Below are 14935 nucleotides of genomic sequence, written 5' to 3'. Positions count from 1 at the left end.
TCTTGTGTTTTAATCCGTTGTCCTGTCTATAATTCGCGAAAATAAGGCCTCTAATAAAAGAACGATAATATAGGATAAGAATCCACCTCGTTGTATCAATAGCTTTCTTTTATTCTTCCAATTTCTACGCTTTGACGCGATACGACGCAGCGCCGTTTTGTATTTGCTCAGACGATTTTTTCGCGTCGTTCGAGCGCAACGCTACCATTGAGTGTGTTAAAAACGCATTCGCAAATACAGCGAATGAATTTTTCGTCCGCGGTTCGTAGGAAGGAGGTGCGTTGATTTTTGTTCAGATGACACAGCGCCTCTAGAAGACAAACGTTTCTCTTTCCGATCGAACATCTAGCGGTTTTCGTCTGACGCTGCTACCGCTTCTTTCATCGTGTGAAAGTCTCTCGCAACTGACGTTACGCGAGCGCTAGTACATATTTTTTATACGCTGGAGATTGATCTGCGCGGTACGTAGACGTAATGCAACGCATCGTCGGAAAAGATGCTTGTCCGAAATCGATAATTATTCGGAGTCGATTGTTTCAAATCGAGTAATAAATATCCGTGAGGGCGTGAGGTTGCGTCAAAGTATGCTTCTTCTAGAAACTTTGGGTCATCGGGGTACATCTGTCGCGCGAGATGGCGAATTTGAGCGCGATCGCGCGGGTTCTTGAAGACAACTATGTAGTTAGAATTAAGAGATATGTCGCGCTGCCCGCGCCCCTGGTAAAATAGATTTTGCGTGATGAGTATAACACTGAGATTCTTATAATGACTACCCTTTGTAAAAGGATTACGTCGCACGAGGATGATTCTCTCATAAAATCGTCGATTATCACCAATTTTGGTGCGAGAAGATCGCGAGAATAATCGTCCGTTTGCGGTAGCTCTTCGCGAAACTCGATTATATTTCTTATTATTTTACCCTCCCCTTTTCCATGTCCTCCCACTTTCTCTTCTGTTTTCGCAAACATGTATTGTAGTTGACGATATGCGTCTTGCCATTCGGCGTAATAAAATAAGACTCTTTCAAAAGAAACATTGGCCATTTTGGGTAAATATTTGAGAAAGGATTTTACAAAGACCGTTTTACCACAGCCGGTGAGACCACTGACAATATCCGTCCAGGGATGTTTCCAGCGTACGTCCATCTTGTGAAATGAACACCGCTCCAGTGATGCGCTGTCGTGGGAATAAAGTTGCGTCTGCGCACTAAGCAAACGCTTTGAACCCTCAGTAATTCACCCTCTTCTTTCACAATATCAGCTGATTTCAATTGTAATTGATTATAATGCACTATAATATGTCGTGTGTCATTAAAAACGCGGGAAAACTATCATATCCCCTATAGTACACCTAGATACATCTGTGGTAGCAGCCGACGTCTAGCTGTGACGTCAGCTTACGCATGCGCACGGAGGTTCCGTACGGGAAAAAATCCCACGACAGCGCATCACTGCACCGCTCGTGTCTTCACTAACATAAAAAAAGTCGTGCACCGGTACGATGAAATAAGCTTACCCTCGCGGCAGGGGGCACTCCGCGGCGGAGGTGCGCGCGCGCCAGCGTACTTCGCGGCGGTCTTTTACGAGCTGATTCGAACCGGAAAAGCTGGACAAGCGTAGAGGCTGGACAAGCGGAATTGCTCGCGCCAGCGCCTGCGCGCGCGGAGGAGTGAGTTCATGAGCTTATACTCATACTCTCTTACGATGATACTCTCTTACGATGAAAAGTTGCTTTCCCCGAAAAAAATTGGGCAAAAACAGTCGTTTCATGTGAATGTATGTGGGGAGAGAGAGAAAGGGGAAAATAAACTTGGAAAAAAATCATTGGAGAATTATTTTTTCAGAATATAAATACAAAGCAAAAACGATACAAAATATAAACAATTTTATTTTTTAAATCTTTATATGATTTTTTTCTATAATTTTAACATTTTATTAGCCTATTCTTATTCTATTTTTACAACACAATTTTTATTTACTTTTTACAAAAAATTTATAAACTTACATAAATGGGGAAAACGTGCGTGCAATTATTTAGATGATAAAATAGAGCGAAGGAACAGTATCGTGAAATAATAATTAGCGTTCGGTTAAATATCCATAAGGGACGGAACAACGACTGTCGAGAAATCTACGTTTTAGCAACACGGGAGTGCAAGCTTTCACGTCGTCGCGTGTTATTATTTCGTGAAAGGCTGTACGTTGAATTGCTCTGAAACGTAGATTTATCGAACGCGATTCTACCGTTGCCGACTCCGTCCTTTTATCCTCCTCTTAACCTTCTCGCTCTTTACGTAATAATAATTCCCTAATACTATTAACTAAGCGTGAGTTTTCGAAATTTAGAGTTATGCCCTTTACTTTGCAAACTTCTCGCATTTGCCCTTTCACTGTGCGAACCACGTATGCGTAAAATTTTGGACCATCCGATACAAACGCCTCGATATAGCTACCACGACCATAGCTCTCGAGTTCGTCCGTCATATTGCCTAAAAAATTATCTTTACGCACTTCGTATTTATCGGAGACACCGCTGCTCACGTAAATACACGAGTCGGTATCGTAATATAAAACGCGACGATCCAATTTATCTAAATATTCATATAATACAAAACGCGCCTGTGCCGTCGTGAAAGCCGCTATAACCAGTGTTCCGATTAGGGACCGGCTGCTTAGCGTATATATGGCTTTGCGCATGCGCGGCGATGGAAATGCAGTACCGACACATGTCATGTGCAGGACTTCACGCGGGACTTTTGACAGGATAAGGTTAGGAAGATATAAATAAGGTAAGGCTTTTGTATTTATTAATTAGAAGCATGGAGTCCAATACAGAAAATAAAGCCAAAAAACAAAAAGTCCGAAAATTTCAATCATCTTGGCTAGATAAAAATATTTTTAAAGGATGGTTGACTCCACATCCTACACAAGAGAAAGCTTTGTGTATTGCATGTAATAAAGCCATCAGATGTTGTAAATCTAATTTAATTGAACATTCACAATCGGTCCAACATATAAAACAAATAAATTCAAAAAATTTAGACATTAATTTTTCAGACGCTGCTGTTGAGAGATGTGCAATTTTGGGCGAATTTCAAGATTTTTTCAATGTAGAAAGAAACAAGATTTTAAAGTTATCAAATATTCGGTGGTGTTACATAAATGCATTGTAAGATTATTAGATAATTGGGATATTTTAAAAAATTATTTTGTTTTGGCTGTAGTAGAAGATAAGTTAAAATCTGCGGAAATTATTTTAAATCAATTAAATAACAATTCAATAAAAGCATATTTATTATTTTTTAAATATTCCTTGAATTTTTTAAATAACTTTAATGCTCTTTTCCAATCTCGTAAGGTATACATACATATACATACATTGTTTGAAAATAGCCAACAATTAATTCGCGAAATAGCACAAAATTTTATTATTCCAAAAGCTTTAGAATGTATTATTGATTTAAATATAGAGGATAAAAGAACTATTCAAGATATTAATAATATATATGTTGGACCGGAATGTGAAAGTTTTTTAGAAACACTATCTTCAAAATGCGCGCGGGAAATTAAATTAAGTTGTTTAGAATTTTACTTAACTGCAGTTCGCGAATGTTGAAACGTTTACCGTACAAAGATTCTATTTTTCAACAATTAATGTTTTTACAGCCGAAAATTGCTCTTTATGACGAAGCTAGAGTCAAATTTAAAGATTTAACTTTTATTGCAACGCGTATAGGACATATTGATATAACTAAATTAGCTTTTGAATGGAGAATCTTACCATCAGTTTTTAGTAATGAAGAAAAAAAAGAGTTCTTTAGAAATCGATGTCATGTGGAAAAGAATTTTAGAATTTAAAAACTTTAATGGGGAAAAAATGTTTCCAAATTTAGAGTCATTAGTCGAAGCAGTTCTTTCTTTTCCCCATTCTAATGCCGAAGCGGAACGAATTTTTTCAATGGTTAGCGATATAAAATGTAAAAAAAGAAATCAATTATCTAATGAAACTGTTTCCGTGATTTGTATAATACGATCGAGTTTTCAGGCTGAAAGCATTAATTGTACAAATTTTGAAATTGATTCCGAACATTTAAAATTACACAATCCGCTAAATTTATATGAAAAATCAAGCAATTTATCTGATGGCTTAATATACTTTTATTTTAATATTTATTGTTTTTATGTGCAATATTAGTGCAATGTTTTATATTATTGATTTATTTAATATAATTAATTTTTTGTTTATAATAGATTGACACATCTAGCCAAAGACTTTTATGCATGTTAGTTATGTATAATTAATATTGTTCGGCATTTTTCAGATTTTATTATTAGTTTTTTATTTCTAATATATATTATATAATTAACACATGTGATAAAATGTGATTAATGATACATAAGTACCTGAGAAAAGTACTTGAAGAAAGCCAATAATACTGTGCAATGTTTTTTTTGTCAATTTAAGATTTTAGTTACTCTTTAATTAATAACATATATTTTTGTTGTATAAATACTGGTAAGGTTTTGGCAGTTTTCCTTACCCTAGCAACGAATGTTGGTATTTTTTAAGATTTCTGCCATAAATAAAATTATTTTATTTTATTTAGGTAGTGTTTTATTTGAAGAATATACATAACCTTTTCTCCTTTTCCTCTTATTCTTTTTATTATAAATAATATTTATAAAATAATTAAATTATATATATATGATGTATTTTTGTACATATACAGGGTGAGTCACCTAACATTAGGACCTGAAATTTCTCCGTTATTTTTGATGATACGAAAAAATGTGTAAGGAAAAACTTATTTGCTTCGAAGGGGCAAATATTATTGCAAATAAAAAATTTTTTTAAAGTTATTATTTTTGAGTTTTCAAGGTCTTCGGCAATTTTTTAAATGGAATAACATATTTTCATTATCACTATGTTGTAGCTAACAAAAAGACAAATTCAACCATGTAAAACATGTTGACCTTTAGACGACCCTTCGAGGTGCTATTATCCTGAAATCGTAATGTAATGTACAGAAGTGATATACGTGTTTTGTTTACAAACAACTTACATTCGTACCTATTCATCCATGTAATATCAGTATCATTTCAATCGCGTTGTGACGATGTCGTTTTCGATTGCTGAAAGACGTGATATGGTAATTGTCTATTGCGAATGTAGACAAAATTCAGTACAAGCTCAATTGCTATATACAAGAAAGTATCCTGATCGGAGATGTCCTAGTGCTCAAACTATTTTCAATATCTTCAAACTTTTTAAAGATACTGGAAGTGTAGAGAAAAAGAAACGTGTACGGTATAAACCGGTAACAATTGTAAATAACGAAATCAATGTTCTAGCTGCAATAGCTGTTGATCCACATACTAGTACACGCAATATTTCCCGTGAAGCAAGCATAAGTCAAAGCAGCGTGATACGAATTCTTCAACGACATCGATTTAATTCATTTCATTTGTCCCTACATCAAGAATTACACGGAAATGACTTTCAGAATCGAATCAATTTTTGTGAATGGGGACCACGTCAAAATCCTGAATTTTTTAATAATGTTCTATTTACGGCTAAGGCAACATTTACAAGTTATGGTGCAGTAAACTTAAGAAATGAATAACATTATTGGTCTGTTGACAACCCACATTGGCTTCGTGAAGTAGAGCACCAAAGACAATGGAGTATCAATGTTTGGTACGGAATTGTGAACAATAAAATAATCGGACCATACTTTATAAATAGAACGTTGACAGGAGGAATATATGCACAATTCTTGAGAGAAATACTGCCAGGTTTACTGGAAGATACACCTCTTCAAAATCGCTTAAATATGTGGTACCAACATGACGGCTGCCCTGCTCACTACGCGAGAGTATCAAGAGATGTGTTGAATAAAAATTTTCCCGGTCACTGGATTGGACGAGGTGGAACTGTTGAATGGTCAGCACGTTCACCTGACCTGAACCCACTCGACTTCTTTTTATGGGGGACAATAAAAAATATTGTTTATGCCAATAGACCAACAACTGCTGAAAATATGCGTCACCGTATTGTCGTAGCATGTGAAAACATTATCGGCGACACTTTAAATAACGTAACATTTTCTGTTACAACCCGATTACAAAAATGTTTTGATGTCAACGGTCACCATTTCGAAAACATTCTTCAATAAACTCAAGTTGTTTGTAAACAAAACACGTATATCACTTCTGTACATTATATTACGATTTCAGGATAATAGCACCTCGAAGGGTCGTCTGAAGGTCAACATGTTTTACATGGTTGAATTTGTCTTTTTGTTAGCTACAACATAGTGATAATGAAAATATGTTATTCCATTTAAAAAATTGCCGAAGACTTTGAAAACTCAAAAATAATAACTTTAAAAAAATTTTTTACTTGTAATAAGATTTGCCTCTTCGAAGCAAATAAGTTTTTTCTTACACATTTTTTCGTATCATCAAAAATAACGGAGAAATTTCAGGTCCTAATGTTAGGTGACTCACCCTGTATATATGTATATATATTTTCTTCTTTAATACATTAAACAAATTTTTATTACTTAAAATGTAGCTGGGTAATGGTGCTCCTTTTTATATACACAAAGCACTTTTCTGACGCCGTATAGCCGCACATGCGCAAACAAACCGGTCCCTAATCGGAACACTGGCTATAACCACGTTGGTAAGAGGCGAGGGTACGTCCAGCTCTTCTCGCAGTCGCCACGAAACATATATCACTTCCTCGTTTACGGGTAATATTTTGATTATCTCATGCTGAGGACTCGTAAGTAAACTTGTCGCTAAACGCTGTTGAGTTTTTACAATCTCAGTATTCAGCAAGTTGGATCGTTGACCAAAAGGCATAGCGGAATAAGCATATGAAATCGGCCCCCGCATCAATCGAGCTCAAATTTGTGTCATTAGTTGGTAGCCTTGGTATGAAAAACATCACCAAATATTAACCTTAAAATTGCATTTTTTTCGAAGTTATGGAGGGGGAAAGCAAAATCAAAAAAGTGTTTTTTCTTGAAAACGGCTGAACCGATTTCAATGAAAAAAATATATGTTGCAAATGTCATGAAGGTACGTTTATGAAAATTTTTTGTTATTTTTAGGTTTAATAAAAAACTTGTAAAAAAATTATTGAATTTTTTATAATTTTTTTTTATTGATATGATATTTTTGAGAAAGCACTTTTATATTTTTACAATAATATCTTTAGATACTCTACCTTGACGTGTATTTTTTTCAAATTAATCAGAAGGATGGAACATAGTTAAAAATAATCAATCAAGTAACGCTGCGCGACGCCGCGCCGCGCCGCGGCGGCTTGGCTGTGGCTAGACGGCCGCGACCGGTCCTATGGTGCTGCGAAGCGCGGCGTGGAACGTATGTTGTAGGTATGTTGCAATGTTAAGTTGACAAGAAAATTGACAGAAATAAATATTTTATTATTGCTTGTGCATTTGTTCAGTAAATATTATAGTAAAATAATATATATTTCCGCTAAGGACGTCTGCAGTTAGCCTATAAACCTTATAATTCCCGGGAGTTTACCAGGAAGTTAAAGTACGTTTTCAAACTCTATATTTTCGGGGTGCTTTTTTACTGTGAGTCCCCTTGCCTCTCACATTAACTAAAGTGAATTTCTTTAATCATCTTCACTATCACTTGCAATTACTGGGATGGAATTATCTTTTTTAAATATATCGCTGAGTATTTCTGCTGGTTTAACTATTTTTGACAAATACCTTGCGTATGATAAATAATATACTATTGCGGCAATATGCGAACAGCAACCAACAGTTCGTCTGCCATTAGCACACTCACATGCATAATGAGTTAGACCGGAAACACCGATACTATTTGGTTCGTATCGTAAGAAACATCTGTATGATGTACGAGAAATATGTCGGGATGAAACTTTTAGTTTAAGGACATTTTTCTCGTCTTTAACATATTCTATTTTTAATTTACCGTTTGTATCTACCATCTCTGTTAAATACGACACGGCTTGAGAAAGTTGGTACGAACCGGTAAATAAAATTTTCAAGTCTTTTTCGGTCATTACTGGAAAATCCAAAAGATCATCAGACGTCATACTTTGGAAAGGAAGTTTTCGACGAAACCATCCTTTTTCTTCGGCCTCAATAGCCAAAGTATTTTCCGTTTCTTTCTGGTCATGCATTCTCTGTACAATTTCATCCGCAGTTTCTACGTCAGATTGTAATCTTTTTCCGAAAGTGTTGTTTAGATATGATGCAATCCTAAAATAAGCTCCTATTTTTGGTACCAACTTGTTGTCAATTTTGTGATCAAGTAAACGATACTTTTGTATAAGTATTCCATAAACAGATTCAACCACCCAGCGAATTTTGGTAACAAATCTAGATTGATTAGACTCTTTTGTTGACAATTGCTTTCGTTTTCCTTTCAATGCGGGCATTAAAACTGTAAACTTCTTTTTCTCTAAATCATCTGCTATATCGCGGAAACCGCGATCAAGGACAAAAGTATCACCTTCCGTTAACAAGTTACATAAACCATTTGAATCTTGAAGGATGGTCTTCAAAATTTCCGTATCATTTTGATTTGAAAAATACGGTCCAAGCATATCAACCACGTATCCATCAGTTGCGCAGATAGTGAAGAGTTTGCAAAGAGGAATTTTCTTCTGCCCTGAAAAAGACTTCCTCTGGTACTCATTGTTTGTACTTTTTTGATGTCGAGCGTACGTACCATCGCAAATCAAAAATAACTTGTTACTAGCATTAAACAATTTTTTTGTTATTTCTGTTGTATGATTTGTAATAAGATCATCCCTATTAAGAGCATGGACGCCAAAATGTAATGGTAAAATGTCTTTTTCAAAAGAATTGATAATGCTCGCAGAATAATCGGATATTGATTGTTCATTCTCTATTTGTAAAATTGAAGCAATCATTTTATTAGTTTCCCGTACGTAATTTAAAAAGAAACACAACCAGAGCTTGAATTACTGAACGGGACTCACTATTTCTCATTGAAATAATCATATCTTTTATTTGAATAAGATTGTCCTAAGTTAGTCCCGTAAAGACATCAAGCTGCTTTTCTGAGAGACTGAATTCACCGACTTTCATCAGTAATGTCGAATCACATTTGATGGAGAGAGTTTCCATCATTTTAGATAGCTCTAACCCAGTGAGACTTGTTGTATTAGAGTATATCTTCACGAGATTCAGATCTTCAAAAAATCGATTTTTTATAATATGGCTTCGACAACACCGATTACCAACTAAAATATAGATTTTTTTCTTAATGTACGACTGCATCCGTGCTTCTTCTGGAACTACGATAAGATTTTTTGCGAGAGAACAAATACAGCAATATTTATGGGTAGAAATTACTCTTTGAATAGGAATTTCGATATATTCATTTTCAATGGTCTCCTTTCGTTTTAATGAAACTTTGAACGTCGGATCGGAAGTTGATTCAGAGGAAGGAAGGTCTCTGTGCATTTCTAAATCAGAATTGTTCTCAGATTTCTTTTTTTATAAATACTGCGACGTGAACTAGCCTCGGAATCACGCCAGATCCGAGGGAGCACGCCCAATCGCGTTAAATCGTTAACCGCGGTACTCCACGATCTTCGGGAGTTAGGTAACTTACGCGGCGTCGGCAGTAAATGCACGACTCGGTAACTCGCGGTATCGGCAATAACTGCACGATTCGGTAACTCGCGGTACTCCACAAAATTCGGGAGCAAGGTAACTCACGCGATATCGGTAACCGGAAATGGGCGCCAGGTGCGAGTAATCGCACCGCGGTATCGGTAACTTCAACAGTTTTCTAAAATGCTCGGCCGCTCCCCGCTCAGTATATGGCAGAGGGGCGCAGTTCTTTCATTTAACGTTAGATATCTGGAGTGAGAGGCGAACACAAGGACAACTCAATAATTAAAATTTAACAATGATGTATTTCAGTGATTCGGTTACAAGGGTAAAGATGTGTAGATCGTTCGGCCTGAGCCAATACGGCGGAAACAGTTTAATACGGTAGTAAGGCCATTCGCCCAATCAATCGGTAACAAGAATAAAGTGCGCTAACTACATGAAATCGCGGAAACGCGATCACAATAATTCGCAGCTGATCCGACGATATCCAGCAAAACAAATAACTTATCTTACGACCATCCGACACGGCCGATGAAGGCCAAATAAATACTCTTTGAACGACGGTAGCCTAACGGCCAGAAATGAGATGTCGCGAAACGGCTATTTTTTGCGGGCTTTCGCGTTTCTCGCCGAGACGCTAACTTTGCGGTAACAGCAATCTCGCGGAGAACGTTCCCGAACCAAAATCCGCCCGCGGACATTCACCCACGATACTTCCGGTACGGTGATAACGCGACAAAACGGTAACAAAACGGTATCGCAAGAAAGACGGTAGCAATCGGTATCTTCAAAAAGAAATGGTAACGGAAAGACGGTAGCAATCGGTATCTTCAAACAGAAACGATAACGGAAAGACGGTACGATAACGAAACGAAACGGCAACGAAAGAGACTGTCGGCGCTTGATTCACGCAAGGCGAAGAGACTTTTACGCGATATTCGGAGCCGGCTGGACACGCGGTAATTGAGCGTCAATACGCGCTCACGGTATCCAAAAATCTTGGTTAGTTGTGTGAGAGACACTAAGTACAAAACAGACTCACGCTACCAGCCATAACCGGACGGAACTCTACGGCTACCCGAGAGGCGGCTTACATCGAGTGGACGTTTTCGGCGTCGTTGGGCTGAGTTCTCGATATCGTCCTCGCGCACTTGCGGCACACCGAACAGTGGCTCTTCTCGGCTCTGCACGTAGGTCCTTCCAAATCCGCGTCGCCTTCCTGCGCATCCTGCCGATTTTCCAAAAAGGGGGGCCCCTGAGAACCGCCCACAGTTCATCCAGAGCGCCCACCCCCCCCCCTTCCGCTTTCTGTGGTTTCCTCAAATCTTTCGGCCGATAAGGTGTTGATGAGTCGATGTTCCCGGAAGAGACTGGTTAGGCTGGCCGGGCCATACTCCGGTCCTTCCGGGTGCAGCATCTTCGGAGTCCTCGAAGCCGTCTGCAACCGGGCGAAGTCCGCTACTGCGCTTCTTTGATTTTGTGGCTAAAACCAAAGCGGAGTTAGATAGGGCTTGGATGGCGGAGGCGACGGAATCGCGGTACCTGACCTTTTGCTGTGGGGTCACTAACGCGTGACACCCGTCGATGATCCCCCGGCGTCCGGTCTCCATGGCGATGCTGCATCTTCGCCCTGAGGCACAAAACACGCAACGCCGCCCGCACGGGGTCTTGCCTTACAACTTAAAAACGATATTAACGGTACAAAGGAAATGACATAAAAAAACAACGTGTACCGATTGTGGAGTCTCGCAGGTTACTCTCTCCACGCGAGGAACAACACCAGGACTCTTTGCTCCCTCGGCCGGGCTATCGCCCTTGTGACGGCGCTCGAAAAGCGTCACGTCACAATACAAAGTCGACATCTTGGACACAAAATGTCATTGACGGATATCGTTTTTTCCAAATACTCAGAAAAAAAATTTGCTTCTTTTTCATTGAGCACTTTTTTTTCCTACCATTAGTTTTATTTAAATTAATGCTACAACCAGCGCATCGTAAGTGCATGTTAAACGCCGTAGACATTTTTCAACGTTGAAAAATGATCAGATTCAAAATATTCGATTTAATATGGCAGAGCAAAAAATAAAAATTGCGATGAATTTTTTTGAAAACTGATGTATATGAGTTATTGGGAATGCTGATATTTAATTTGTATTCTTAAATTGTGAAATTCAAAATGGCCGATTCAGATATAGTGAAATCAGGAAAACACACAAAAATTACAAAAACGTAAATTGAACTAAGCCTGCCAACCGATATTTACAACAAGCATAGTGCATTTTCAGTTGTGAGTTTCAAAGTTATTATTTTTTCCACCTAGCAGACAAAATGTAAAGTTCATATACAAAGCACATAAGTGGCATTGGATATTGTGAGGAACAGATTTGTTTCTTATTTTGCAGGACACTTAAGAAAAAGATTCATCTAGCTTTCGTTTGGTCACAATCAGTCAAACATATTAAATCGCTTTATTTTTTCAGGGAAATTGAGCTAATAAAATATAGGGTGCGTCAGCTAAATCCGAACAAAATTAAATTAGAATTCCTTGCTACGTGTGAATTTAGGAACAAATGATTGTTAATGTTCGCGTTAGTCAAATGTTTGTGTAAAACGTATATAACCTTTAAAATGTCCGAGTTAATAAAATCAAGTGCGGAATACAATCGAAGAGCGGCGATAATTGAAGCGCTTCGCGCCGGACGTTCGCCGATCGAAATTATTCGGTTCTTCAAGTACTCGAGATCGACAAAAGTGAATCGAAGGAACGACCGTTGGCTCGCCCGTGATCCCGAGGATGTCCCCATAATAGGCTGGACGAAGTTTCCAGCCAATGTTCACGTCTTAAGCGTCGTCTCTAATGAGGGTGATGTCATGCCACCGTAGTTCTTTAAAAAGGGAGAAACCACCGAAGGAGGTTTACCTCCGGATTTTGAGGACTGTAATAAAGCCATGGATGGAAACTACGGCCTCCGGGAGGCCGTACATTTTTCAACAAGACGGTGCACCGGCTCACACAAGCCATTTAGTGCAAAATTGGCTTAACGATAACGTGGATGCGTTTTGGTCCAAGGAATTCTGGCCTCCTAATAGTCCGGATTTAAACCCCCTAGATTATTATGTTTGGGGCGTTATTGAAAGAGTGTCTAATAAGTCCAGGCACCCCAATGTGGCAACTCTTCAAGCCGCTATTGAAGCAGCATTCGTTGATTTAGACAAGGAACAGTTGAAGAGAGCGTGCTCGCGCTTCAGGCAAAGGATTGAAGCAGTGATCGCAGCAAACGGGGGTTATATAGAATAATTGTACTCAGAGAGGATCTTTTAAGCAACGTACAAAAAAATATTTCATAATTTCAAGTTTTTTCTGAGTCTAAAGAATGTTTTAATAAACAATTTGTTTTGTCCGGATTTAGCTGACGCACCCTGTAAATCATTGAGAAATGTCTGTCAAGAAACATTTTAAAAAGTTTTTTTATCGAAATAGTATACAAAGAGCAAAAAACAAAAAATTGTGCGCCGCACAATGGGCCGGTCGCGGCTGTCTAGCCACAGCCAAGCCGCCGCGATGCAGCGCGGCGTCGCGCAGCGTTACTTGATTGATTATTTTTAACTATGTTTCACCCCTCTGATTGATTTGAAAAAAATACATGTCAAGGTAGAGTATCTAAAGATATTATTGTAAAAATATAAAAGTGATATCTCAAAAATATCATAATAAAAAAAAATTATAAAAAATTCAATAATTTTTTTACAAGTTTTTTATTAAACCTAAAAATAACAAAAAATTTTCATAAGCGTACCTTCATGACATTTACAACATATATTTTTTTCATTGAAATCGGTTCAACCGTTTTCGAGAAAAAACACTTTTTTGATTTTGCTTTCCCCTCCATAACTTCGACAAAAATGCAATTTAAAGGTTAATATTTGGTGATGTTTTTCATACCAAGGCTACCAACTAATGACACAAATTTGAGCTCGATTGGTGCGGGGGACGATTTCATATGCTTATTCTGCTATGCCCTTTCCCCCAAAAAGAATTTAAACATAGCTTCGCGACCAAGCACAAACCAGGATTTTTTGCGATGTTTTGCTTATCGAGAACGACACCCTCGGTTTTCTCGTAGTCGCGAAGATATTGTTCTTTAGACATGTCATCCTCACACTCGCTCGGCCATCCGCTGGCTTCTTGTTTCAATTTTAAAAATGTGTATATATATTCCGTGAATAATCCGCCCTGCTGTGTATCGGGATCGTAGCGAGCTGTGATGTATTGCCAAATCTCACAAACCCTTGTTACGAGATAATCTTTGTCGATGGCTTTGCGCAATTCAAGCAATACCCACGTACCCTTGAATTCTCGCTCAGACGGCTCGTGGGTACATTCATCGTGTGAAAATGTTTCGCAACAACTGCGACACAACGCGAATAGCAGCTTTTCACGCACGCGATAGGGTAATACGGGGTGAAAGAGATCGCTCGGAGGGAGTACCCTGCAACGCACGAGACCTTCGACGGAATCAAAATTGTAACACGGACCTATGCCGATTAGAGTCGAGCATTCCTCCGCGACGTACACCGTGGGATGTCCGATCGGGAAAACTCCGGTCTTCAGTACGTACGGGTACAGAGAACACACATCCACGTAACGTATCTTCTCTGTATCCGTAATCTCGTACCGCGTCACGATATTCCCCGTGCGTCCATCGTAGAACGCATCGCGTGGGTTGAGCGGCTCAATCTCTATCATCGGGTGATTCTGTAAAAATTCGCGCATTTCCCTATTTTCCGTCATCTCGCGATCGAAGGCGCATTCCCACTTCTCTATTACCGTGTACCCCCGTCTTCGAAAATGATACGTTGTTGCGATGGTACGCTCGCAAATCAATCGTATCCCCGCGTTCATTGTTTACCGCTAGCTCCCTATCGCGATTAATCTTGAAACACGATAAACAACCGTGCCAAAAACAACTGTGGAATTGCAACACGTGATAGTGCGTTATACCGTTTTCCACCGACTCGTAATAACCATCGACTAGCGTGTCGTCTTGCAGACGATATTCCCGAGTGCGTCCTGCGTAAATGATGTTATGTCCGAGCTCGCGCTCCTTCCACACCAGCCACTGAAATGCCTTCCGCGATTGGGTATTCGCGCGTCTGTACCCGCCCGGTGGAATTATTCCAATCTCTTTCACGTAGAAAGTTTTTTCTAAAAACCCTCATACATGTGGAAGCGATTGTGCATTCCTCGAACGGATACACGCGACCGCACTTCAA

At 38.6% G+C, this 14935-nt stretch overlaps 1 protein-coding gene across 1 annotated transcript; it reads right to left on the bottom strand.

Moving 5' to 3' along the window:
• Window positions 1-13658: 13658 nt before the first annotated feature.
• LOC136999519 (uncharacterized) lies at window positions 13659-14564 on the bottom strand. Its single transcript, XM_067353859.1, has one exon. It carries the CDS (start codon window positions 14562-14564, stop codon window positions 13659-13661), a length of 906 nt encoding a protein of 301 aa, XP_067209960.1.
• Window positions 14565-14935: the final 371 nt, after the last annotated feature.

This window comes from Linepithema humile, chromosome 4, assembly GCF_040581485.1.
Source record: "Linepithema humile isolate Giens D197 chromosome 4, Lhum_UNIL_v1.0, whole genome shotgun sequence".
Lineage (NCBI taxonomy): Eukaryota > Metazoa > Arthropoda > Insecta > Hymenoptera > Formicidae > Linepithema > Linepithema humile.
This window is presented reverse-complemented; position numbering and strand designations above follow the sequence as displayed.

Coding starts and splice junctions, on each gene's coding strand:
- LOC136999519 (XM_067353859.1), bottom strand. CDS start 14,564: ATGAACGCGGGGATACGATTGATTTGCGAGCGTACCATCGCAACAACG.